Genomic DNA, 27,703 nt, shown 5'->3' with positions numbered 1-27,703 from the left:
GTCAAACAAAAGTCAACCAAAAATCAAACAAAAGTGAATTAAAAGGCAAATTAAAATGATTATTAATGGGAAATAAAGAGAAAATTCAAATCAAGCACCAAAACATAAAAGAAATGGTTGAGAAAATTATGAGAAGTCAAAAATATTACAAATAAAAGGACCTCAAAAGTTGGATGCAATTTTTTTTTAAATGATCAAAAATAAAATGGAAAATGAAAATTAATTAAAAATAAAGGAAAATATCAATTAAATGAAAAATGATTTTATAAAATAATGCAAAAAATATATGTGATGCAAAATATTTGTATGGATTTTCTGTAAAAAAAAAATTGGATCAAAATGAAACAAAAATCATTAAAAATTAAATCAGAAAATCAAAGGAAAAAAATAAAAAAAAATAGGCGCCAACGACTAGTATTTGAAAAAAGGCATGTGTCAGGTTGTGATTGCCCATGTTTAAATGTTTGACACAAAAACGCGTGGATTAGCTTCATCTTCAACCTTGAGTTTATTTTGCAAGCTTCATGAACTTGGAGTTTTAAGCTCAAACAACACGCGTTTAAGCATCAACATCCATCATCGTTCATGTCTTTTTGTTTCAGAGTCATTGATTGATTCTTGAGCAAAGAAAATTTTCTAAAGAACATGAAGAACCCTAGTTCTTCAAAGTAAAATTAAATGATTAATACACAATATAAATTCAAGGGAGTTTAGGGCTTTTAATCATTGAATCACGACGAACACACTGGTAACTTGTTTGCTCAGAAATATAACTCGTATCTACCTTTTTTATTGAATTTTCACAGGTCAACAATGGTGGATATGGGGAGCTTCATTCAAGAAGCTTCAGAGCATGTCAATGGTTCAGTCAGCTTCAGAAGGTGTCGATGAGTGGTTTTGGGCGAAGATTCGAATGTAAAAGATCTTTTCAGGGTTTCTTTGGCTATCAAAGCTTGAAAATGAAGGAAAATGCTTCCTCTATTTATAGGGAAAGTGTCGTTGAGCTCACACATGTGAAATAAATCTGAATTCGTGTGAATGGAGTTTGAATTTTGGTGAGTTGAAAAGCGTATGAAATGAAACATGAAATGCGTGAGTTAATGATGAAACCGAGTTGTTTTGCACTTGTTCACATGCGTTTTGCTTTGCCAAAAAGGTTGCACAAGTGCAGGTTGTCCCGTTTTGAAAATGGCATGAAATTCGTGACCTGAAAGTTGTGCAAGAAGCAGAGTCCATGACACCATGTTTGAGTTTAGCCCAAATGAAATCCACTCGTGCATTTAGAGATATTCTTTGCATCAAGTGATCTCTTCATGGTGATGAATCAAATGCAAAAAGAATCAAATCAAAAGGATGCTTGAGTTGAAAATGGCATGGATGGAAAGTTGGGGTCGTGACCTGAAATTCTAGGTCAAGCATTAGGTCGACAGGTCTTGGGCCTACTTTTGTGCACACATTGGCATATTGGCAAATTCCAAAATTGATGGACTTAGAGGAAAAATTGATGTTTTACCCTTGAAGCAAAGTTGTAGAGGAGTTCAAATGTGACATTTAACTCAAAGTAGAATCCAAAAATGTTGGGAAATGAGAGAGTTATGGTGTTTGGACCAAATGACATGCCATACTTGATTTTAGGTCAACCAAACATATAACAACTTGTGATTTCTTGCCATTTCTTGCATCCGAAGGCCCAATGATGAACACTTGAATACTAAATGAAGGAAACTTGATTGTCCATTGAATAATCTTGATAATTGCTTAAAAATTGGATGGAGATGACATGGAAATAAACACATGAACCATACTTGAATCAACTTTGAAATTAGGAACCAAACTTGAACTTCTCTTGATCAAATGATGTTGAATAAAGCTTGGTATGAATGTGACCTAAGATTATAGGTCATTACTTTGAAGTAAAAGCTTTTATGGACCACCTGTTGACCAAACTTTGACCTTGCGAGTCAAAACCCTAATTTAGAAACCAAACTTGATCTTTTGATTGCAGGTCTCTACCTTCTACAATAAGAAAAAGGAAACAATACATATTTTTGTATTTTGAATAAGGTTAGCAAAGTTAGAATGCAAAAGAAGTGAAGGTCAAGAGGATACCTGTTGGTGTAAGCCCTAAAGGCCAATATTTTTGGTACTTGTATCGAATTATTTATTAATAATAAAAGGCTTTTCTTTATTATGTTTATTTAATAAAGTCCCTAGAATAGCTAGTCCGTTTAATGTATCAAGTGTGACTTAATCATGAGATCCCATTAAACATAAGGACACTATTCTTAAAGTATCCGTAGTCGAGCTTTATTGTGAAGTGGGATAACATTAAAGCATTAAGACTATTATGTATATAGACTGATGATCACATCTCATGGATCATGGATAAGGAGTTATCAAGTCTTAAACATAGGTATGAATATTAGGAGTAATATTTATACTGGATTGGCCTGCTATGAGAATACTATATATAATGTTATGCAAAGTGTCATAAGTTATTCTCATGGTGATAGTGGTGTATACCACCCTTCGACCTGAAACCACTATGGACCCTAGATGTAGAGTCGAGTGCTTTATTGCTGATCAAACATTGTCCGTAAATGTATGACCATAAAGACAGTTGATGGGTACTCAACGAAGCATGTTGAGGGACATGAGTGACCTAGATGGAATTTGCCCATCCTGCGTAACATGATGAATGTCTAAGGGCCCAATATTGAACTGGACAAGGATGACACGTTATATGCCTTGTGTTCAATATATACATAAGGGCAAAAAGGGAATTATACACATAAGTATTATCACAAAAGGATTTGTCAAATCACATGACATTTTCGTGTCTTGGGTAGCAGTGATGTGTTGCTAGATACCGCTCACTATTTATTATGTTAAATACGTGATTTAATATAATTGTCAATGCCACGAAAACCTACAGGGTCACACACAAAAGGACGGATTGATGAGAGATAGAGTAAATAAGGAACATCGTAAGGTACGGTGCACTTAAGTAGAATACGAAATATGGTAAGGTACCACGCACTTAAGTGATTTTGGTATATCATAAGATATGGGTCACATACACTTAAGTGGGCTTTTTAGATTACAGCCCACACAAGTGGTTCTATAAATAAAACCCTTGTGTAGAAGCATTTGACTAGATGAAATTTCATTTCTCTCTCTCTCTCTCTCTCTCTCTCACTCTCTCTCTCTCTCACACACACACACACACACATACGCACACTCAAAACCTTCATTCGTAACATCTAGCATTGAGACTGAAGGAATCCGTTCGTGTGGACTGAGTAGAGACGTTGTCACCATTCAACGTTCGTGATCACTCCTTAGATCTGCATCAAAGGTTTCAATTGCCACAAGAGGTAATGATTTTATCACTGATCATGCCTATTCGTAAGGATCACTAAAGGAGAAACTTTTAATTTCCGTTGCGTTTTGGATCGCTATTCTCCTTCAATACCATGCTTGTGATCTTGGTTGAAATGAAAATGATATGATAGGTGAAATCTTAGGGATAAAATTAGGGTATGACACCTCGGTTATTAAATATAACCGAAAGAATATATCATTAATTTAAAAATTAAAAATAAAATAAAAAGAAAGACACCAATTTTAAGGAAATAAAAACATAAAATGCTGATGTTGGGATTCGAAACATGTCCTGGAATATTTTTTCTCTCGATTTCAATTAGAAACCGAGGGAATATGTTGTATTTATTAAAAAATAATATAAAACATGACGCGCTTTGACCTTTTACCTCGGTTTTTGGTAGGGATGTGAAAATTTGTCATGAAATATATTATTTATATTAGTGAACATACCTCTAATATTGGTAAATATCTTGGATTGCATTCGCTATATGGTAGGGTCACAAATGTGAATTTCTCCTTTATCTTTGATAAAATTAATTCTCGTTTAGGTGGATGAAAATGTAGGCTTCTTAGTATGCATGAGAGGGTGACTCTTGCTACGTATGTACTTAGTTATATGCCTGTTTATATCATGCATAATTTGACTTCCATAAGGCATTTGTAATAAGATTGATTCTTATATAAGACAATTCATTTGGGGAGGCAAATTTAGTCACCGAGTTAAATGAGATACCATAACTCAACCTTTTACTAGAGTTGATATTAACATCAAGAGAGCTAAACTTGTTAATATTACCATGTTGGGTAAACATGTTTAAGAGTTTCTTCATAATTTTGATAAGTCTGGGCTTCCATTATTATCAGCTAGATATAATCATGTAGTATGCATCCTAAAGGCGAATAATTACCACGGAGCATCGTACACATGTCGTTCTATTGCTAAAGAAGTTGAGACTCTTAGTTTGGGTTTCAATCACTAGATTAGAGAAATGAGTCATTTCTATTTAGTATGATAAATGACTCATAAATGGTAGAATTTGTGACAAAATTTCTTTGGTTGATGGGCATGATATGCACCTACATATCATGAATGTCTGAAGTTATGGTACTTGGATTTTTGACATCATCTCCACCCATTTTCATTAGGTCGTACAAATGGAGATGACTGATGTCTTTACTAATGACGACTTAGATGCTATTGTTATTTTGGAACCCTCAATATCAATTACTTATTCTACCAAAGCAACTTATTATTGATTAACTTTGATGTCCAATCCACCTCATATTCAGACAATGATTTGGTTTTGGATTTAGAAACTCAAGTGACTCGAAAATATTCATCATTTTATTTGTATCATCATGCATGTGGAATTACCTACCAACTATACACGAGTCACTCTATCACATGTTAATATATATGCCTCTTGTTATAAATGTGATGTAATTAATAAACCCATTTTAATCACTCTTAGAGATTGCCCCAAGGTCATGATAAGATTGAATCAGTTTCAATTTTCTATCTCACAATCATTTTTACGAGGATGATATATATATAATTGGATAAAAATTAATAGGGTCTCCAATCATGACCCTTTGTTTCTCAATTTCTAAAAGAAATTCGGTTGATTACTTTTTTTTTTCTATTGATAAAAAAATATCTAATATTATTAATAAATTTAATTTAGTAAAAGTGTGATATATTTGCCAATTAATTATATTTAATAATTTGTGATGAAGTAATAATTAACAATAATTTTTTAAATTTTTTCTAGAATAAAACTTGATTCTATTTATTATTCCTAACATAAATACTACTAGTTTAGTTTTGACATGGTAGGGTGAAGAGAAGAAAAGAAAAGGCTGCGAATTTAAAAACGTTTTCTCTGTTTGAGTATATCCACTGAAAAGAGCGCAGCCAGGAGAGAGAACAAAACCCTTTCAAAGGTTTTGAAGATAACAACAATGAATACTTGTTCTTAGACCCAACGGAACAACGTTGTTGTAGTAACAAGTAACCACAAATGCTTCCGCTTAGAAGAAGAAGAACAAGTAGTAACGAATAATAATAATAATGCAGAAACTTCTTCAGCGTCCAACTTGTTCACTCCCAATCCCTATTCTATCTTCTTCTTCTTCTTCTTCTTCTTCTTCTTCCTCCAACCCTCTCTTTCTCCATCTCCCAACAACAATGTCTACAGCAGCAGCAACAACAACGCCGTCATCCATTAGAATTTCATTCCCAAACAACAATAACACTCTCCTTCTCAAACATTCTTCTCCTCGTTACTCCTATCTCCGTACATCTTTCTCTCCCACTCTAACCCTAACCCCCACCAAAACCCTTCCATGGCTTCTTCTTAACCGCTCTCTATATTCAAATTCCTCTCTACATCATTCATCCTCTGAACAACAACACCAGGATACAACTTCTTCTTCTTCATCATCTACCGCCGACGTCAGACTAAATAGGAGGCAAAAGGTTTCTTCTTCTTCTTCTCCATCGTCAAATCCTGATTTGTTGGCTATTCCCGGTGTGGGTCCCAGAAATTTCAGAAAACTAGTTCAAAAAGGCATCCAAGGTGTTGCTCAGCTCAAACAACTCTACAAAGATAAGGTTTTTATTTTTTATTCTATCTCTCTTGCTTTACTATACTGTCTTCTGTTTTAGGGTTTTTCAATATTTACCTCTCTTTACTGTTTACTATGTTACACTAATGTCAATGTTATGTCTAGTTTATTTTCTGTTATTAAGGGGATAAGATTGACAAACTTTTTGACCGTTTTTGTTGGGTGCAGTTCTTTGGGAAATCTAGTGACCAGATGGTGGAGTATCTACAGAGTTCTGTTGGAATTATCCACAAGAACCATGCTGAGAGTATAACTACTTTCATTAAAAAGAGTGTTGATGAAGAAATTGATGATAATTCCTCTGGGAAGCAGTCTTCGCAGAAGAAGCGACTTACGTTCTGTGTCGAGGGTAATATCAGTGTTGGTAAGACTACTTTTCTTCAGAGAATAGCCAATGAAACTATTGAACTGAGGGATCTCGTCGAGGTGGTTCCTGAACCCATTGGTAAGTGGCAAGATATTGGACCCGACCACTTCAATATCCTAGATGCTTTTTATGCTGAGCCAGAGAGGTATGCATACACCTTTCAGAACTACGTTTTTGTTACTAGGGTGATGCAAGAGAGAGAGTCTTCTGCTGGAATCAAGCCTCTTCGATTGATGGAGAGGAGTGTTTTCAGTGACAGGATGGTCAGTGTTTTCATCCCTCCAATCTTGAGAGGGTGTTGTTTGCTGTCTTTTCTCTTGTCGATACAATTTTTTTCCTTCTTCGAATGTCTTTTCAGTTAGAAAATTATGGAATTTCATGGATTTAAAACTGAGAAGCTTTTTCATTTCCTGTTTCGTTTGATTTGATTACAATGAAAAGAGTCTTGTTTTGAGAGTTTATTAAAGGCTTAAATGTTTTATCATCCCACTGGTCAATACAGGTTTTTGTACGAGCAGTTCATGAAGCCAAGTGGATGAATGAGATGGAGATCAGTATTTATGATTCTTGGTTTGATCCTGTTGTGTCTACCTTGCCCGGCCTCATTCCTGATGGTTTTATCTATCTCAGAGCAAGTCCTGATACTTGCCATCAAAGAATGAAATCAAGGAAGAGAGAAGAAGAAGGCGGAGTCAGCCTAGAGTATCTGCGCGACCTCCACGAAAAGCATGAGAGCTGGTTATTCCCCTCCCAAAGTGGTAATCATGGAGTGTTATCTATCAATAAGCTGCCCCGTCATGTCGACAACTCCTTACACCCTGATATAAGAGACCGTGTATTTTATCTAGAGGGTGACCACATGCATTCCAGCATTCAGAAGGTGGCCAAGTTTGGAATTCCTATGTCTGATTTTATGATTTTTTTTATTAATTTCGTAATAGTCTGGCTTAATCACTTTAATTACGAGCAGGTTCCTGCATTGATTCTGGACTGTGAACCCAATATTGATTTCACCAAGGATATTGAAGCCAAGAGGGAGTAAGATAACTATCTCTTACTCATATTTGTTTAAATTTCTGTAATATGGACCCAACTTATGTTTCATCCGATGCTTGTTTGCGTGATAGATATGATTCTTGTTGTCATTGGAGTCTTATTATTATACGTTTGTTGTTGAGCTGGGCTCTTACTGGTCGAGTCGTAGGTTCCAAGTGTGAAGTATGGAACTTAAATCCCATACCTTAAGTAAGGAAACTCAATGTGGGGTTTATATGTAAGGACTTGAGATCTCCTTCCACAAGGGCTAGCTTTTATGGTGTGTTTCTCCCAAGGCTTGTTTCAACTGGTCTTTGTAATATCCATTGTATCTCTCAGTTGGTAATGCCAACATATGCAGTTTTTATTCCTAGGACTACTTAAGAAACTAGACTGTTGCACAGCTAGCCTGTGCGGGTTCTGGGAGTGTGTAACCTGGTGGGATCAGATTTAGATTGCAAGGAATAGGACTTGTGTCCTTTAGTGAAAATATGGGACTTCGACACAGTTATTTGTTTCAATTTAGTCTCTCCTGCCACAGCGGCTCGCTTTGGTGGTCTGTTTCGCACTCACCAAACTTTTATTATTATACTAAACTGGTAATGGACTCGGATTGTTTGCATGATAGAAAGTATTACAGTGCTTTGTAAATATTTAAGGTTAAAACTATTACTACACTAATACTTTTTTTCTCTCATCAAAACATAACTTTATGACTTGTCTATCTGTTCAATGTGTTCCATAAAGTTAAACTTGCAAACTGGAGTGAAGCGTACACATGAATTTTGTTCAGTAGTCATGATATCAAATAATTTAGTTACTATTAGCACAAGGCTAATGGACATCGATGGTATATTCATGTAATTGTTTCTTTACAATGTTGTATGTCCCGAGTTATTCTCATTATTGATTTCCAAGTCATTGTGTTATATTGGTCCTTTATCTTGGATGCTGTTGTGCTATTATTTTCGAATTCTATTGGTGAGTGATGTTTTGTCTACAATATACTAAACTACTAGTCCAGGATTCCTAAATACACTACTGTTTTTTTGTTGTTGTCTGTGGTGCAGATATGCACGCCAAGTTGCAGAGTTTTTTGAATTTGTCAAGAAACAGCAAGTTCTATCTGAGGAAGCTGTTGCAGGTGGTAAAAATAACCAGGGCCATCCACAAGTGCTGCTGCCTCATGAAGGTGACTTGTGGCTACCAGGTGGAAAGCCTTTCCCCCGAACAGCCTTGGATTTCAGACGGGCAATGTCAATTATGTCTGGTAGTGGCTGATAACGAAATGATTGGGATCAAGATAATACTAATAGTCATTAGTTTATGTGTTAATGTTTTTTTTTGCATGTAAAAAGATTGGAACTAGGACTTTGACTGATGTAAAGTTGGTAGTTATTTATGGTTTTCAAACCCTTTGGTAGTTGCTACTAATCTACTAGACTACTTGGTTTATTATATTTGTTGAGTTACAAAGTTGCTCTTTCTACTAATGTGTCCTTGATTAGGGTGTTCCTCTCTTCTCCTTGACCCAAACAAGGTACTCATTGGGGTTGGGTTTTTGATTATTTATTACAAGATCAAGTCTTTTTGTTATATTTTTTAATTCCAACATTTCTTCATTTACTTCTAAAACACATGCTACACTAAAGTTATAATGTATTATTGGAGTTAACAACAAAAACTGAGAATAATAATATACTCCAAATGATAAAAAAGATTACACGGTACAACAATTTCAGCTTTTTTATTTATACAAAATTATGAATAATAAAATGCCTCATCCAATGGTTTCTACAATGACTAGTTATTGTACAACACAAAAATAATATTTCTAAACTATTTCTGCACATGACATGAGGAAAATGAATCATCTGAGCAACAATATCAACCAATTGTTATTATTCTTTTATCGTTGGTTAATCAGCAGCTGCCACTCCTCCAAAATTGAATCTTCATAATCAAGTGGAAGTCTATCTTGGGTTACAACAATCTCATGTACAAAGAATTATAATTTCACACCTAACTAACTATTACTAACAAATCAGAAAATAAAGAAGAAATTGAAGCCTTAGTATATGGCTTTTCTTCAAGTTTGAATCAAACTATCCTTTTTGAATTCAAACTTAATGATATATATATATAAATTACATCTATTGAACAATTTGATTTCCTAAAGACAATTAACTGTTTTACAGTTATAATATCATATTTTTCCCAGTGTTAGCATTTTCATATTTGGGTTCTACCTGTTTAGACATGCAATCTGGCATGGGAAAAGTATATAGGGATTCACCAGTCTTTTTTACTTCGGTTCCCCTTTGATCACTATGGTTAAGCATGTCTTTCATTTGTTGCTTAAATACTTCCCATCTGCAAACAAATCAGAAAGTTAGTTATTTTCTCCCCCTCCCTTTTATGTTTTACAGCTTTTTCTTCCCGGGTTCAGGGGAATAGATTTCTGAAGGATACATTTACTAGTGATGATGAGATGATAAACGGATGTTCTAATCAGCCTAAGAAGGATAAAAAAATCAGATACGTCAAATGCAACCATACCATGTTTTTTCTAAAGGAAAATCAATTTTATCAAGAGAAAAGAGGAATGTATAATTAGGGAGAACATCACTAAAACAAAGACTTTAGGTATTGTAATATAACGACCGAACAAGTCCGCCTAATCTCTTCCCATCTATAGAAACTACCATGAAGAAAAATCAATCATAAAATTTCGAAAATTAGTAGGATGGTTATATATGTCACACACACACAAGCACACACATTCTTCGTCATCTACACGAATATTTTAATGTCTGGTGCAAGGTACAACTTCAAAAATAAACGCTAACCAGTAAAGATAGTCAAAGCCGTACCTTACATCAGAGTTATCAAATAATACAACCAATTTTCTCTTTTCGGGTTTAATTGTCTTTGCATGCCCACCATACATATATCTCCTGTGACCCATCAAGAAGTGAGGAAAATTTCCACCCTGAGTTGTAACAAATGCTTCACTATGGAGGCAAATAGTATAATCAAGAGCAGCCAACCTAGATGAGTGGCGCTGCATCATAAACACGTGTGTCACAAATTCCTTTCTCCTGGAATTCCCTTACGGAATAACATGGATTGTTCTTGTGTTAAATATGCATAAATAACTTCTCGAATACCTTAAATTGAGCAAGCTCTTCTGGCGTTGCCAAGGTATATTTTGTTAGTAATCGTGGAAACATCTGTTTAAGTGGCGCCATGTACTTTTGTTCTTTATAAATTTTTCCTGCAGCAACGTACACTAGAGTGGTATTATCAAATCCCATGCCTCTAAGCATTATTCCTACCTGCAGCGTCAAATAAAATGATCTGTAGAATCAGAGTTGTGCCATTTTTTAAAGAATATATTATCCTTCTAAATTATCATCTGTAGAATCAGAGTTGTGCCATTTTTTAAAGAATATATTATCCTTCTAAATTATCATTTGAATATTTCTCAAGCTCAATTTTTTATTAAGATATTTATGCAACCCTATCGCTGAAATTTATGATTGCTATACATTATATAAGATTTCAAATTGGATCTTTAGGAAGCTAAATTAACAAGGAACAAAAAGTAGGGAAACAAATTTCCATTCAAATAGTTGTGTCCTACTGAAGTTATGTCTACTGTCCCAGTTGCAGATAGCATAAGCTTCTTTGAAAAGAAAAACAGAACATTTAATTCAGATTCTATTTGCAAATACGAAGGAGAGAAGAAACCCAAGAAGGGAAGGAATTTTTTTAAGTGCATACCTCTAATGGAGTCAAAGGACATCTACCCTCCACCCGATGTACACCAGGCTTTATCATCCTATGCTTTCTTCGGAATTTACCTCGCCAACTCCTTTCCCGAGCAATATCCATTTCACGTTTCTCCTCTGCCCCACCGTCATACACACAACATGAAAATGCAACCATATCCTTCACATACAGAAATAGTATTATAATATATAATTGATGCAGAGCTAACCGAACACACAAAGAACTCATACGAAAATTGAAAATAGCATATTCATATCATATATTAGACTTGTAGTCTACTCCCATCAAATAATCAAACACTTCAAAAAATTTTTTTAGATATATCGTAAAATCATTAAAAATTACAAAAATCGGATTATGGCGGAAAAGCCCAAAAATCGCCATGTATATCCGCCATAGCGGCCATGTCGCCGCAGTTAGATAACACTGGTTGTATGAATTCATGGTACACAGAAACTGCTGCGTTGCTCAATTCAGTGCAAACTGGCAGAGAAAAGGCTTCCCGCCCAATTCTGAAATTAAAGTGCTTGCCCAACTTGTAGAACTAACTAGTTACTGTGTATAAATTGATGTAGAACAATGGAACCTAAACATATCTAGAAAATAAAAATTGAGAATAGTCTATGCAAAAGACATCAATACATAGCAATCAATTGTGTATTTGTATGTTATAATCATATAGCAGGCATCTAGTCAATCTCCAATAAATTATACTAAAGCTAAAATGAAATGATTTATCCAGTAAGTATAGACAGAAAGGTAAAACCTCTATATTATCATAAGCAAAATTAACATTATCTTGAATTTTGCATATCCATTCTGCATAATAAATAATGTACAACATAAGTTCAAAGATATTTTATAATACCTCCTCAAAGCGAAGGTGCACTGAAACATATTTCCCACCACTTTGGGAACTATGTTTAATCATCCGATCAACCATGGTTTCTGCAAGGGTTCTAATAGGTTCAGAAAATCTAAGAGCTTCATAGTTGGCAAAGCACCTTAGCCCTTGGATTTTTGAGGGTACTGACGGAGCTAATCTGTTGGAGAAAGGTGCAATACGAACAGCCCTGTAATAAGCATGAACAAAGACCTCTTAGAAGCCAAAAACAAAACATTGGCAAGGATATACTTGTAAGAGAAAAATAGTAATACTAATAAAAATGTAAAACTACATCAAGGATCGTTTATCATAATTTTGTGTCGGTGTAGTTGTTGGAGTTCTGTTGAAAGAACACAAGTAGAAAGGGAGTTTATTCGTCCGTAATAGTTTTATATATTGAGAAAAAGAACATACATAGAGGAAGATACTGCCCTAACACTAGAAACGTTCCAATCAAAGCTAAAATGTTCAAAGATACCTCTAAGATAGAAAGGGTAGCCTTATATATAGACCACTAGCTAACAGCCAAAACAACTAACTAACTGACAAGAATAACTGCTAACATAAATCCTAATTATCCTTATCCGGTTATCCCTATTATTCCTCCTATAATTGACTAATTAGGGTTTTTCATTATTATTATTATTATTATTATTATTATTGAAAAAAAGAGATAAAAGCTGTAATATTTTATTCGTCAGTCTTAGGCTGGTTTATATAGTGAAGATACAATTATTACAATTGATTTTCTCTTTAATGGAGAACAAAGAAAAATAAAGATAATATTAAAGACAATAATAAAACCGGAAATAATATATTTTCCAATATCCCCTCAAGTTGGTGCATAGATATTTATCATGCCCAACTTGTCTATCAAATACTCAAAAGTAGGCACCTTGCCAAACTTTTGGTCAGGATCCATAGGGGTATCTACAGGACGACATCCACTCATTCCTGTTTCTTTCAACAAGTCTATAATGTATTTCTGCTGTGAAACCACAATACCATTTTTTGACCGAGCAACCTCCATACCTAGAAGATATCTCATGAATCCCAAGTCCTTGATTTCAAAGTCTACTGCCAATTTCTCTTTTACTCTTGCCATTTCCACTGTATCATCTCTAGTAAGGACAATATCATCAACATAAACAATCAGGACAGCAACTTTCCCATCGTGAGAGAATTTTGTGAACAAGGTGTGGTCAGCCTGTCCTTGGATGTATCCTTGTTTCTTCATGGACTGAGTGAATTTTTCAAACCAAGCTCTACGAGACTGCTTTAAACCATACAAAGACTTATTTAGTTTGCACACATTTGAGCCAAATTTGTTTTCAAAGCCAGGAGGAATGTCCATATATACTTCTTCTTCTATATCGCCATTAAGAAAGGCATTCTTAACATCTAACTGATGCAAAGGTCAGTCCATGTTAGCAGCAAGAGACAAAAGAATTCTGACATAGTTCATTTTTGCAACAGGAGCAAATGTCTCTGAGTAATCTATACCATAGGTCTGAGTAAAGCCTTTAGCCACCAAGCGGGCCTTGTACCTTTCAATTGACCCATCTGAATTATACTTTATAGTAAACACTCATTTGCATCCAACTGTTTTCTTACCATCTGGTAGTGACGTAACACTCCAAGTTTTGTTCTTTTCAAGAGCTTTCATCTCCTCAAGTACAGCTTCCCTCCACTTTGGAATTTCTAGAGCAACCTGTACATTTTTTGGAATTTCTATACTAGACAATTTTGAAGTGAAGGCAGACATAGATGAAGACAAATTTGAATATGATATAAAATTGGACATGGGATGTTCAGTGCAAGATCTGACAGGTTTTCTAATGGCAACAGGATCATCTATATCAGGATACAAAATACGACTCTCAGAAACAGAGATAGACTTACCTTTTCTTTTGTTAGGAAATTGATCATTCCCCAGTTCAGATTCCTGCCAGTGTTGAGATGTGGACTTGTCCTTTCCTTTATGGTGCTTTTTCACAAAAACCTTCCCTTTCCAAGTTCCGTTTCCTAATTCAAATATGTTTTGTTGAAGTGACTCATTATTTTGTGGCATTTCAATTAGATCATCACTATCATTGTTTTTAGGATTTGAACTCAGGGAAGATGATTGGCAGTGCTAAGGAGAGTGGAGGACTCTACTACCTTGACATTGAATCTGCATCACAACTACCTTCAAAAACAATAAGTTCCTGCTTTGAGTCTTTTTCTGTTTTGAATAATAAAGATGACAACATTATGGTATGGCATTTAAGATTAGGTCATCCTAGTTTTCGTTACTTAAAACACTTGTTTCCTAAGATATTTCACAATAAGAACTTTTCTTCGTTTAAATGTGAAGCATGTGAATTTGCAAAGCATCATCGTTCCCAGTTTTCAATACAGCCTTATAAACCATCAAAACCTTTTTCTATTATACACAATGATGTTTGGGGCCCTAACCGTACAAGTACACTCTCTCAAAAAATGGTTTATCACATTTATAGATGACCATACAAGAGTATGTTGGGTGTACTCGTGTCCTTAATTTGAAACGAGTCTTCGTTTATCTCCCCCCCTTGAAGATGAGTGTCATCAAAAAAAGATTTATTTTCAAAGAATGTAACATCCATAGTGACAAACATTTTCTTATTTTTTGGATCAAAACATTTATATCCTTTTTGGGTTGGGGAGTATCCAACAAAGACACATTTTATAGCACGTGGCTCAAATTTTCCAACATTTTTATGTTCATGAACAAAGGCTGTGCAACCAAAGATTTTTAAAGTCAAATCAGTTAAAACACGAGTACTAGGAAAACATTCTTTGAAGACATTAATAGGAGTTTGAAAACTGAGAATTTTGGAGGGCATTCTGTTAATTAAATACGCAGCTGCTAAAACCGATTCGCCCCATAAATAATTTGATACTTTATTTGAAAAAAGTAGAGTTCTAGCAACCTCTAGTAAATGTCTATTTTTCCTTTCGGCCACTCCATTTTGTTGAGGAGTATTAGGACATGAACTTTGATGTACAATCCCATTTTTTAGAAAAAAATCACCTAGATAGTGTTAAAATATTCTTTGCCATTATCACTTCTAATGACTTGAATATTTGTTTGAAATTGGTTCTGCACCATTAAAACAAAATTCTTTACAGCCTGACAAACATCTGTTTTCCCCTTTAACAAGTACACCCAACATACTCTTGTATGGTCATCTATAAATGTGATAAACCATTTTTTGAAAGAAAGTGTACTTGTAAGGTTAGGGTCCCAAACATCACTGTGTATAATAGAAAAAGGTTTTGATGGTTTATAAGACTGTATTGAAAACTGGGAACGATGATGCTTTGCAAATTCACATGCTTCACATTTAAACGAAGAAAAGTTCTTATTGTGAAATATCTTAGGAAACAAGTGTTTTAAGTAACGAAAACTAGGATGACTTAATCTTAAATGTCATACCATAATGTTGTCATCTTTATTATTCAAAACAGAAAAAGACTCAAAGCAGGAACTTATTGTTTTTGAAGGTAGTTGTGATGCAGATCCAATGTCAAGGTAGTAGAGTCCTCCACTCTCCTTAGCACTGCCAATCATCTTCCCTGAGTTCAAATCTTGAAAGACACAGTGAGATCGGAAAAAATTAGTTTTACAATTTATATCTTGGGCTAATTTACTGACGGATATTAAATTACAAGATAAATTTGGAACATGAAGGACATTTTTAAGAGTTAACATTGGAGACAACACAACTGACCCTTTACCTGCAATGACTGAAAAAGAGCCATCTGCGATTTTTATTTTTTGATTACTTGCACATGGACCATATGAAGAGAACATAGTAGATTCACCTGTCATGTGATCGGATGCTCCTGAATCTACTATCCAAGTATGACTGGAACTGACACTAAGAAATGCAGAATTACCTTTTGTTACTATAGAGCAAGAAGGGGTTGGATACTCGAGGAGTTTGTGCAGTCTGCCTAGTTGTTCCGTAGTGAGTGGAAACTGAGACGGAGGAGGTTGCTGCGCTTGATCAGAATTACTAGCCTGAAATGCACAACCACTTTTCTTCTTCCAGTTAGGAGGTTTGTCTTTGAGCTTCCAACAAGTTTCACGTGTATGCCATTCACGTTTGCAGTGATCACACCAAGGAACTTTGTTTGACATTCTTCCCTCGTCAAGGTTCCTAGTAGGCAGAACTGAGCCTTCAGATTCAGATCGTGGTTGGTCGCCATGGTTGGATCTAGTGTAGGCCTGTGATGAGGAAGACCGCTTGTTGTTGTTATTCGTCATAAGAGGCTAAGCGGGTATGTGAATCGGGTCGAACAAAAATATGTTGAGGAAAATTTTATAGTAACCCCTAACCCAACAAAAATATGTTGAGGAAAGCTTTATGGTAAGCCCTAACCCAACAACAATAGGTTGATGGAAGTTTTGCGGTAATCCCTAACCCAACAACAATAGGTTGAGAAAAGCTTTACGGTAATCCCTAACCCAGTGCTCTTGATACCATATTGGAAAAAAGAGATAAAAGTTGTAATATTTTATTCGTCAGCGTTATGCTGGTTTATATAGTGAAGATACAATTGTTACAATTGATTTTCTCCTTAATGGAGAATAAAGAAAAATAAAGATAATATTAAAGACAATAATAAAATCGGAAATAATATATTTTCCAACCATTATTATTATTATTATTATTATTATTATTATTATTATTATTATTATTATTATTATTATTATTATTATTATTATTATTATTATTCTTCCTAAGAGTAGTCCTTTATCTCCTTTGTTTAAATCACTGGACAGACCTTCATTCTCTGTCCACTTTTGCTACAGATTTGAGTGCATGATCACAAAATGATACTCCTATACTATAAAAGAATGTTTCACGACACAACCAGAATTAGAACCGAGTTGACAACAACGATAGATAAAAGCTTGAAAAAAAATCATGTTGATTTTGGTATTTTAAATGGATTGGATATTGTAACAATCATTTTAATGTGATTTAAATGTAATTTGGATTAATTGAAGAAGTAATTTACCTTTTTGGATGGCCAAGACTTTTGGTCACATGTATGAATGAAAAGTGAAGTTTGGTACAGCATTGTTGACATTTTTAAAGATAAAGGACTAACTTGACATGAAAAAAAGATAAAGGACATGAAACCAACAAAAAATTTACGACTAGACTCTTCTCTTCTCTTCATGCATTCAAATTTTCCGATTTAAACCACATACACAAGCTTTCAATTTACCTCTGGTTCCATACAAAAGAAAACTTTGGGAGGTTTTTTTACCGCCAATTATAAATAAAAAATTACAAACTTTAAGTGGAATTTATTTATTGCTCAAATGACTTTTATACCCTTCCCATGTTTACAAAAAATGCATGCATTTTTCACATGAGTGGGTGTTAAAATATTTAATGTTGTTGGAAATTCACCAATTTCCCTTCAAGAAATTCACCAAAATCTATGAAGAATTCCGAACCAAATCTTGATGAACAAGAATCAATCTTTCTGATTGATTACTCCTCTTGTTCTTCACTCTTCACTCGAATGAATCAATCAACCTTGGTTGCAAGATTTCGGTGCACAATGGTAATGAAAAGAAACAAAATTGAATTAGGGAAGAAAGAGAGATTAGAGTTTTCGAATAAGGAAAAGGACGAAGAAATTTCTGCAGAGTAACTCTCTGCTCTCAAACTGAGATTTTATGATGCACTTCTGTTGTGTTTTACAATCAATAAGGGTTACTCCCTATTTATAGATTTTGAACTTGCTTGCCCCTCAAGCAAATCCCAAATACCTAATTTGCTAACATTACAAAATTGAGTCTAAGTAAAAATCTATGTCGAGGCTAACTTTCCGACACTTCGATACATAGGTGTTTCGACAACAACATACTTCGACACTATGAATTACATTCTCAACAAATGTCAAGGTTATATTTGAAATAAGTTTTCAAAACTAAACGATAAATGAGCCTCCTTGGTCTTGATAATTTTTTATTTTTCTTCTTATATATGGGACCGGAAGAGGTATAAAACATCCAAGGGCATTTCCACTTTCACATTCTGATGCTTTGTTTAATGAGCCAATGTCAACTTTAACTCAACACAACCAGCAAAATCTAACCCAATAGTCTATCTGTCTTTAGCACAAGATACTGTAGCAATAACAAAAACTTTACCCGCCAAACAGAGAATTAGACACTCAGGATTAGTTGACACCATTGCATTCTGCCAAAAGCTAAGTTTTTTTTAATGCCATTCAAATCAAATTGTTTTTTAATGCATACTTTAAGGGCAACTTTTAGAATTCGCATTGTAGTTCATAATCTAAATTTCAATTCCAAATTTGTCAGAATTTGAATCACAATTTTTACTTTTGGGAGAAAGAGATGATTGAGATAAGAATTTCCATCAAGAGCTGGAATAAGATACTATAAATTTATCAATATATCAAGAATATACAAATCAATTAAATTAAATATACTAAATAATACATTAAACATTATAAAAAGTTAAAAAATATTGGTAGAGCTTGGTTGTCAAATTTGTCTCCAGTGGTTGAAGACTCCTTGTTCCATGAGCTATAACTAATCTCATTCAAAGTGTCGTGTATTCAGGTGCAGTAGTATAAGTGAATGAAGTGATTATATACACGGAAACTTCGTTAAAAGTTTCCGCGTATAACTCAATGTGGATACTAAATTACTTCCATACTAATTATAAAATGTATTTGGCATACCATTTTACATTTTCAGCAATTGGACAATTTGTAATTGCTACTGAGGCTAATTGAACTTCATTAAAAGGAGAATAAACTTTAAAAATACTGCTGAAACTACTTTCAGGCCAGAAGAACTGGAAGCAAGCAGTGAGGGGGAAACAAAAGAAGAGAGAAAAGAGCGCACCTCATTTCCAAAAGATGAGGAAGAACCTTCTTAATATAGTAAGATGGACTGGACCAGGCTTTTACTCTGAGATTGACAATGTTACTTACGTTATTGCCAAACCGTTCAAGTATGTCAACTGGAAGTTCTCTTACCACATGCACATGTTTCTCGAGTGATTGTATGAAGAAATTTTCGTCGAAAATGTCACCGAAGTGGCTGCAAGATGAAGAATTTGTAAACTTTCTAACTTAAACAAGAGGACTACCAAACCTAAAGAGCTCTATGCTTGATATATACAAAACTTAACAAGATTACATATCAGATGTCTCAGTTAAGCACATAATGGAGAACATCATTCTTTAAAAAAGTAGTTCATTTGAATGACGTACTAGAAGCCCATGCTGTGGCAACTATTGTTAATGGACTCTCAGTTCAACATTGGTGACTGTTACTTATGAATCTTGCATCCATGAGTAAGTTTAAGATGATTCTGACGTTCTGGATACTTAAGTGGCCTTCTGTTCTAGGTGAATAGGGCTAGATATGTCAAAAAAGCAAAAGACCAATACTCAAACTGATGAGGTATGCAGAGCTATCTGTTTTCATTTAGAAAACTTATCAATTTTCTGTAAGAGATCAATTCCAGAGAACAGAGATGATAAATAAGAATTAAGAAAACGGTCACAGTAGAAAAACAGAAGTATGCTCTATATAGTACCTAGCCTCACTTATTTTCCCCGGCTAAAGTATGCTCTATATTAGTTGATTAGTTATATCCTACTCATACACTACAATCCTTAAATTTGAAGTTGATTCCAAAGATTTAATGCAACAACCTTATTAGTTTCCATCAAGTGGAGTCAGCTCCAAAAATTTACTCCAAAAAATTCAAGGTGATCTTCTGTCCCCAAACTGTATAATCTTTTTAACATGAGATCCTATCAGATATATCTTGCACGTGACTCATAAGAATGGTGGACCTAGAGGAAGTAGAATGTTGAAAACCAATTCATTTTTCAAATTCAAACACATGCGAATGACACGGTTGAAAAGAAACTCAAATAGTTTGAGCTATAGCAATGAGATTTGATAAGCCATTAAGCAGATTAAAACTAAGCATAACAAAAGCAAATACCTTGAATCTCTCCATACACTATTTAAATGGAATATTGGAATAACAAGAGTTGCATTTAGTAATCCAGCCACAGCAACTGCATCACATATCTGCGCAGTAAGTAGTATAATAAGTGCCAGAACAATATGGACATGATTTAAGGCGGACAGCAAACCAGACCATCAATGTTCATCAAATAAGACATGTATGCCCAGCAGTTTACCACCATACTTCATTTGGAAAAAAATGACACAAAGAACAGACACCAGAAGTAAACTATTCATTAACTTCATAAAGCAAACAATAGATATAATATAACTCATTGGAAATCCATTTTCAAAAACAAATTATCTCTGTAGAAAATCACCATTAGCAGCATTTCAATTCCTCCTACCCACAAACATGATTTCAAGCTTTCTTACACCCATTCACAAGGGACTCGAATCTTAAATGGCATGTTACATAAACAGAATGGTGGATCCGTATATTGAGAATGGAATGAAATGGTCATTTTCAGTCAACTTTGGTTGCATTAGGAACTTAAATTTAACTGAAGAAACATAAATGCCCCTTAAGACAAAACAAAGAGAAAGGTAACCGTATCTATCTTATAAATGTATATGGATGAAAATTTTAGATAGCAATGGTAAAATTAATTTATATTTGATTTTTTTTACAAGTTGATAACAGAAACAGAAGAATAGAGAAGAACAATGCTATGATAATATCTTTTTTTCCGACTACCAAAAATGGGATGGGAGGCATAAAATGGAACCAGCATTCCTAGGTACTATGTAAAATTCCCAATCCTAAATAATTAATAAAAATAAAATCTCTGGTGTGATGAATAGGCATACCGACAGGCGTTGCTGATTCAGTCCACCATTTGCTTCAATTATAAGGTAACCGTTTGACTTGGGCAACTCTAAGCATAAAGAAAAAGAGAAAGGACAAGAAAAAGTTAGCAAGTTGTTTCAACGAAAACACACACGGAAAGAGGAGATAAAATAATAATGAAACAGAAGATTCCTAATCTATAAATAGGTGAAGTTGAATGGGAAATTAAAAATAGCAAAGAAAGAAACTAGAGTTAGAAAGGAGGAAAAGCTAAGCAATGGTAAAACGCAAGAACCAAACAAGTAAAGGAAATGTTTAGAATTGGAGAAAATGGTTTCCAGAAAAGGAGTAAAGAGAAGAAAAGAAAAAAGACCTATTTGTGAAAGAGTTTTATTCGCACAAGGCTTCCATTGTCTATCCTCATTCAAACTCCAAGCTTTCATCAACTGCATCAATCAATCAATGAACCAACCACACGGTTTCAGTCAAAAACACTAAATATTTGCATGATTGAATCAACATAACACAAGCGAATGAGTTTAAATCCCACTTCGAAAAGCCGAGAAGCGAGATATATACATTTATTTGAACTTATCTACAGACATAAAAGCTTGACACTATGTTGATAAGCTATTCTGAGCTAATTTTATCAAGTTCTCCATGAAAGTATATGAAAATAAGTTATAGGTTATATTGAAACAGCTTATGTATAAACGCTAGTTGAATTAAGTTGAAAGAAAGCTTACAATATTGGGAGAAGAAGTAGCATTGTCAGCTTCCATGAAAGGCCATAGATTATGAAAGAGTTGAGGACTTGTATAAAGAGAGCCAGGATGAGGACGAGGGGGGTGTTTGTGTACAAGAACAACATCGAAGCTTAAAGAACCCATATACAACAACATTCCAGAAATATACAAAAGAGGAGCAAAAAGAAGCAAGCCGCGTCTTCTGAAAATGGCGGACATGAGAAGGAATACGAATTTGGACCAGGAGGAGGAGGAGGAGGAGGAGGAGGGAGCGACGCCGGCGGTTTTGGGCCTCCCAAGGCGGGTGTAGCCATGCATTTGAATTGAGATCCAGAAACGGTTAGATAGATCGAAAAGAGTTGAATTTAATTTGATTTTCATTCATTGCACATTTGCATGCAATTCAATTCAACCAATCTGTGGTTCAGAGCTCAGATCAGAAACAAACGAATGCTTCAATTTATTTATTTATAATAATAATAATAAATAAAGTGAAGAAATGAATCAATGAATGTGATAATGGAAAACAAAGACAAAGTAAGTCCGTGAGAGCGTGCGTTGAAATTCTATATTTATATATATCGTTACTGCTTTTTTCTCCTAATTACTTCCTCTTTCATAAATCAACTATTTTCAATCATCAAAAAAATATATTTTTACACGGTTAATTAATAGAAATACTAAATTATGTTTTTAGTTTTAAAATATTGGTATAATTTAATGGATCGTTATAATTCTATATAATACAATTTTCCTTCAAAATAAATTATGTATTTTATTAAGAGATTAAATAAAATGGATTCTATTCAAATATTAATAATTCTACATAATTTAATAAAATAATATTTAATTTAATTATTCCATTAAATCAATTTAATTGATTATTTTATAGGTATTGAATTGTAACGTTTTAGAAACTGTTTTCAATTTTATTGTTTTTAAAAACTAAAAGTCATAACGCCTTAAAGATGTTTCCTGTTTTGGTTTTTGATTTAATCTTTGAAATTGTGAATGGAAAAAACACGGAAATTGGTCGTTTTTATTAATTCTCGAAACATAATAACATAAAAATTTATTATATTTTTTTACAAACACGTGAATTTAATGCATGTAGGCTTACAATAAAAATATTTACTCCCAAACCATTGTTGATGAATGTAGTGTCTAGTAGACTAGTATCTTTCTTTGAACCAGTAAGATTATCAATTTATCATCAAACATCTACCATCTTAAACAGCGGAATTGTAAAATTGAAATCAAATTTAACAATAAGCATTCACACTATTCACCATATACATATAAGATCCGATTCATATTTCACAATATACATATGACATCATTAAACATTTTACAATGAACATATTACCTCAAGCTATATTTCATATATATATATATATATATATATATATATATAACATCGATTCACTTTCACGTATATAGATATTTATCTATTAATATTTTAAGACTCACATGTAAGATCAATTCACATTTCATATGTGTACATATAACATATAAATGGATGCTTATGAGATGTATTTGTCCTCTACCCCAATACATGCGGTACCATCAGTAGTCTCATAGCTTATTTTCCTAAGTCCTAATAGTTTAAGAGGATAGATGAACTATGTCTCGTACTACAACACTTTACTAGATGTTCGTAGACATGCACTGTCTAGAAGTACATGCGAGTTAAAAACTCATTATCACACCTTTCATTAAACTCTACTCTTAGGAGTACATGTGAGCTACAATCATACTACACACTCTTGCTAGACAATACCTACTTTGATCCATATATGATGCATGATGATCAAACAAATGCAATACAATTTTCATCTGAACCTCAAAAACAAATTTAAAACATTGGTTCTTGTCGAACATATAACATAGTGGAACGTTGCATCCTATTGGACCGATAACATAATAAATAATGGTTCTTATCGAACCTATATCATAATCAACATTGTTTCTTAGCGAACCTCCGACATAATTAAACATTGATTCTCATCAAACCTTCAACACAATTTCCGCATTAGGGTTTCACAGATACTTATTTATCAACACGGGTCTTACACTCTAAGGTTATTCACACAATCTTTCATCGTTCATAATTTATATCTTCTCAAACATTGGACTTGTGTTTTAGAGCATACACCATTTTATTCACATAACAATATCAAACAACTTTGTACTTACGTCCTAAAACATCATATAATTATCTCATCAAACATCGAACTTATGTACTAAGACATCACATAACTTTATATCATGATTATTCATTCACAACAACATTTACACATATATGCATCATGAATTTATTTCCCTAGAAAAGATCTATATCTTAGCTTTCCAACGTCTCTAATCGCGTCTCAATATGAGTTACGAAACTCAAGTTAGGGTCTCAAAATCACACAAGATGTTTGAAATCAAAAGGCCACTACGGGTTCCCGTAGTAGCCACTTTGGTCGTAGCAGGGAATGACCATCTTCCATATAAAAACCAAAGAGCTGGTACGCCCCTTCCATAGTAGCCATTACGGGTCGTAGCAGAGCCCGAAAAAAGGGTTTCTCTCAATGTACGATTTTTCACACTTAGGATCTAAAATTTACCAATTTTTCTATCCAATTCACACAGTGCAAGTCCAATTCAATATAACCCAAGGTGATAAGAGAGAGATTTGTGACCTAAGGTCTATGAATCATCATCTCGGGGGGAATTCACATAACATTTCATACCAAATTAGGGGTTCAAGGAAAACCCTATTCTAAACATAGGATACCAAATTATAAAATAATTCCCCCTTACATTTTGTGCAGAAATTTCACGAAACTTTTCAGTAAAATATGTTTTTTTCCTATCTTTCTCTTCTCTCTCATTAACTCTCTTTTTTATTCTCTAATTTTCCATTATTTATTTGTCTTCAATAAAAATTTAGATTTTTCTCTTTTAATTTTATTATTTTTTTCTAATTTTCCTAGCTTCTTATTGCATTCCATTTTTATGAAAAATTTAGATTGTTATTATTACTAGACTTTCTTTCCACCCCCTTCTCCCTCTAACTTTTTTTCAAATTTCTAAACTTCTAGTTAATTCCAATTTCAAATTATAATATATTTTTAATAGATAAATTTCTAAACTTTTAAATTTCTAAATTTTTAAATTATAGTATATTTTTAATAGATAAATTTCTAAATTTCTAAATTTCTAAACTTTTAGATAGATAAATTTTAATAGAGAAAAAAAGTGAAATATGATGATGAATATAAAGATGAAATGTTGAAAAAGATAGATAATAGTATTTTTTTTGAGATTGTATTATTACGTCAAGTCATTTTCAAATAGCAAGTCAATTCTAAATTAAATATTAATGGTTACTGATAATTGCATAAACAATTTTGAACAACACTAGTACGATATAAACAAATATATATATTATATATATATATATATATATATATATATATATATATATATATATATATATATATATATATATATATATATATATATATATATATATTGAAATTAGTTACTTAATTTTAAAATGAACAATGATAGTATAAATTTAATTGTATTAAATAAGTGTTGCGTTGATATTGACTTGTGAGATGAAATTGGTTATTTACAATCTATTAAGTATTATCCAATATGATAAGGTATAAAATATATATAAATACAACATGTAAATTTGAAATTAATTACTTAATTATAAAGTGAGCATTGATCATATAAACTAAATAAATATTGATTAAAAATAAAATATGTATTGTGTTGATAGTGATTCGTGAAATGTAAAGTTGGTTGTCTTTACAAAAAATAGAGTATTATTCAATTTGATACGGTATAAAATGTATTTAGTTATAAATCTAAATTTGAAATGAGTTACTTAATTATAAAATGAACGATCATATAAACTCAATTGTATTAAATAAACATACGAAAATATCTAATAAAAAGAACCCGTGAGATGGAGAAAAAAATTGACATTTGAAAATAAATATGTTATCTTTCAAATAAATATAATTATTGATTAAAAATAAAATAGCTATTGTTTTGACATTGACATGTGAGATGAAATATTAGTTGTCTATCTATTGAGTATTATTCAATTTGATAAGTATAAAATGTATTTAGTTATACATGTAAATTTGAAATGAATTACTTAATTGTAAAATGAGCAACGATGACATAAACTCAATTATATTAAATAACCATACAAAAAAAATCGTGAGATATAAAAAGAAAAAAAATGATATTTGAAAATAAATTTTTTGTTTTTCAGATTAAAATAGTTATTGATTAAAATATAATAGATATTTTATTGATAATAACTCGTCAATTGTTTGAACAATTTGGTAAAATAATTTGTCAAATTTATAATTATGAATTATTTTTTAATAACTATAAAACAATTATGTTTTCTACTTAAAGTTTGTGTATTGAAAATTCAATATTTTTACTTGATTCAATTTTTTTTTATGTTTAGAAAAATAAAAAGGGAAAGAAAAAATAAAGAGAAAAAATAAAAGTGAGAAAGTAAGTGAAGTTTAAAATGTAAATAAGAAAAATAAAATAAAAGGTGAAAAAGTTGAAGTTAAAGGGCCAGTTTGTTTTTTCTTTAAAAAATGGATTTTTTCTTTATATTTTTGAAAATGGATTCTACCAAAATGTTTTTCAAAACATTATAAGTTTTTTTAAATTTGTTTTTTATAAATTAAAAGATTGAATTGTTCATTCTATAACATAAGTATACATTATTGAAGATCAAAACATAGTCAAAATCACAATTTTTTTAAAAAGTTGTATCTTAAAAATGATTTTTATGAAAAGCTATTTGAAATAGTTTCAAAATTAAGTGATTTTTTAAAAAATTGATATCCAAAAAAAGTTTCGATAAAATGATGAAATACTTAAAATAACCTTTTAAGAATAACTATTCAAACAAAATTTTCATTTGAAACTTTTATGAAAAGTTTCTTTGTAATTTTTTTTTACACTAAAATATGTAACATTATAAAAATCATTTTTAAAAAAAGCCAAAACAAACAGGTACAAAATGTAATGCCCAAAACTTAATTGCCAAGGTACTAATATTCTTTTTGATGAGGATTAATGTTAAGCATTTGCAGTTCGAAAATAAATTGAATCAGTGGCTTGATTAGTGGAGGAACTTACACCAAGGACATGTTAGTCTTTTCTCACATCCCTTTTATAAATGGAATGCCAACTCAATTCTTATCCATTTTTTCTCTTCACATCAAATATATATAGAGAGAGAGAGAACTTGGCTTGATCTTGTGAAGCAACATCCTTGCATATCGGAATGGTTCAAAGATTCTTAAAGAAGGGAAAGCAATAGCAAGTTTAGTTTGATCATCAACATCATGATCTTTTTCACCTCTCAAGGCCAAAATCTCCATTCAAGGTGACTCCTTAGATATGACCTTGGGGAAAGTATTGGGATTTATATGTTGGGTAAGGGTTGTGAGATGTTCGTAAGCATGCCACTAATTTCTTCTAGGTTAATGTGTGGTAGATTGTACATGCATGTTGGAAATATGATCTTTATCCATGATATGTTGTTGCATGTAAACTCTGAATTGATTGTAGAACACATTATGGCTGGAATATATGCTCTTAAAACTCCACGAATATGATAAATGGCTATGAAAACATTTCCTTGAAAAATGCATGAAATGCTTATGCATGTCTGATCTATAACTTGTTATAACATGCTAATGTTATTAGAACATGATTGGTAAATGTTTCCCCTTAAATTAGGTTGAGAAAACTATGGGAAAATGTGAAAATATGGAATATTTCAAGTTTGATTCGAATAAGAGAAGTTCTTATTCGAATCAAAAACCTTTTTGTTGGATTCTGGTTGAAATGATTTGATTCAGAGATTTGTACAAGCTAGATTGATTTTGATCGTTTTTTGATTTTCCAATTCTGACTGAATTGATTCGAATCAAACTTTATAGATGATTCTGATTTT

At 32.7% G+C, this 27,703-nt stretch overlaps 2 protein-coding genes across 5 annotated transcripts; one reads left to right on the top strand and one right to left on the bottom strand.

The window, feature by feature from the left end:
- Positions 1-5,215: 5,215 nt before the first annotated feature.
- Positions 5,216-8,875, top strand: LOC127124951 (uncharacterized). Its single transcript, XM_051054240.1, has 5 exons — positions 5,216-6,001; positions 6,184-6,645; positions 6,885-7,262; positions 7,353-7,420; positions 8,488-8,875. The coding sequence occupies exons 1-5, from the start codon at positions 5,459-5,461 to the stop codon at positions 8,696-8,698; spliced, it is 1,662 nt and encodes a 553-aa protein (XP_050910197.1). The 5' UTR covers positions 5,216-5,458; the 3' UTR covers positions 8,699-8,875.
- A 262-nt stretch (positions 8,876-9,137) lies between these two features.
- Positions 9,138-22,253, bottom strand: LOC127122118 (O-fucosyltransferase 9). Of its 4 annotated transcripts, none has more exons than XM_051054101.1 (11): positions 21,706-22,253; positions 21,333-21,405; positions 20,980-21,047; positions 20,144-20,232; positions 19,027-19,224; positions 12,081-12,285; positions 11,204-11,371; positions 10,588-10,755; positions 10,291-10,481; positions 9,646-9,790; positions 9,138-9,410 (listed from the first exon to the last, which is right to left on the bottom strand). In XM_051054101.1, exons 1-11 carry the CDS (start codon positions 22,084-22,086, stop codon positions 9,327-9,329), a joined length of 1,770 nt encoding a protein of 589 aa, XP_050910058.1. In that variant the 5' UTR covers positions 22,087-22,253; the 3' UTR covers positions 9,138-9,326. The 4 variants fall into 4 exon arrangements, with proteins under 4 accessions (XP_050910058.1, XP_050909149.1, XP_050908694.1 ...); XM_051053192.1 differs by having other exon boundaries at positions 9,138-9,370; positions 9,667-9,790; positions 21,706-22,252; XM_051052737.1 differs by having other exon boundaries at positions 9,138-9,790; positions 21,706-22,252.
- Positions 22,254-27,703: the final 5,450 nt, after the last annotated feature.

Source organism: Lathyrus oleraceus, chromosome 1 (genome assembly GCF_024323335.1).
Source record: "Lathyrus oleraceus cultivar Zhongwan6 chromosome 1, CAAS_Psat_ZW6_1.0, whole genome shotgun sequence".
Classification (NCBI taxonomy): domain Eukaryota; kingdom Viridiplantae; phylum Streptophyta; class Magnoliopsida; order Fabales; family Fabaceae; genus Lathyrus; species Lathyrus oleraceus.
Note: the sequence above shows the minus strand (reverse complement) of the source record. Positions and strands in the feature narration are given on the sequence as shown.

Excerpts from the sequence above, each read along its gene's own strand:
- LOC127122118 (XM_051054101.1), bottom strand. The coding sequence starts at position 22,086 with ATGAAAATCAAATTAAATTCAACTCTTTTCGATCTATCTAACCGTTTC. Across the intron at positions 9,791-10,290 it reads TTTGATAACTCTGATGTAAG|ATGGGAAGTATTTAAGCAAC; the intron begins GTACGGCTTTGA and ends ATTTGTTTGCAG. Across the intron at positions 9,411-9,645 it reads TAGAACCCAAATATGAAAAT|ATTGTTGTAACCCAAGATAG; the intron begins GCTAACACTGGG and ends TTTGTACATGAG.
- LOC127124951 (XM_051054240.1), top strand. The coding sequence starts at position 5,459 with ATGCAGAAACTTCTTCAGCGTCCAACTTGTTCACTCCCAATCCCTATT. Across the intron at positions 7,263-7,352 it reads TGCATTCCAGCATTCAGAAG|GTTCCTGCATTGATTCTGGA; the intron begins GTGGCCAAGTTT and ends AATTACGAGCAG. Across the intron at positions 7,421-8,487 it reads GATATTGAAGCCAAGAGGGA|ATATGCACGCCAAGTTGCAG; the intron begins GTAAGATAACTA and ends TCTGTGGTGCAG.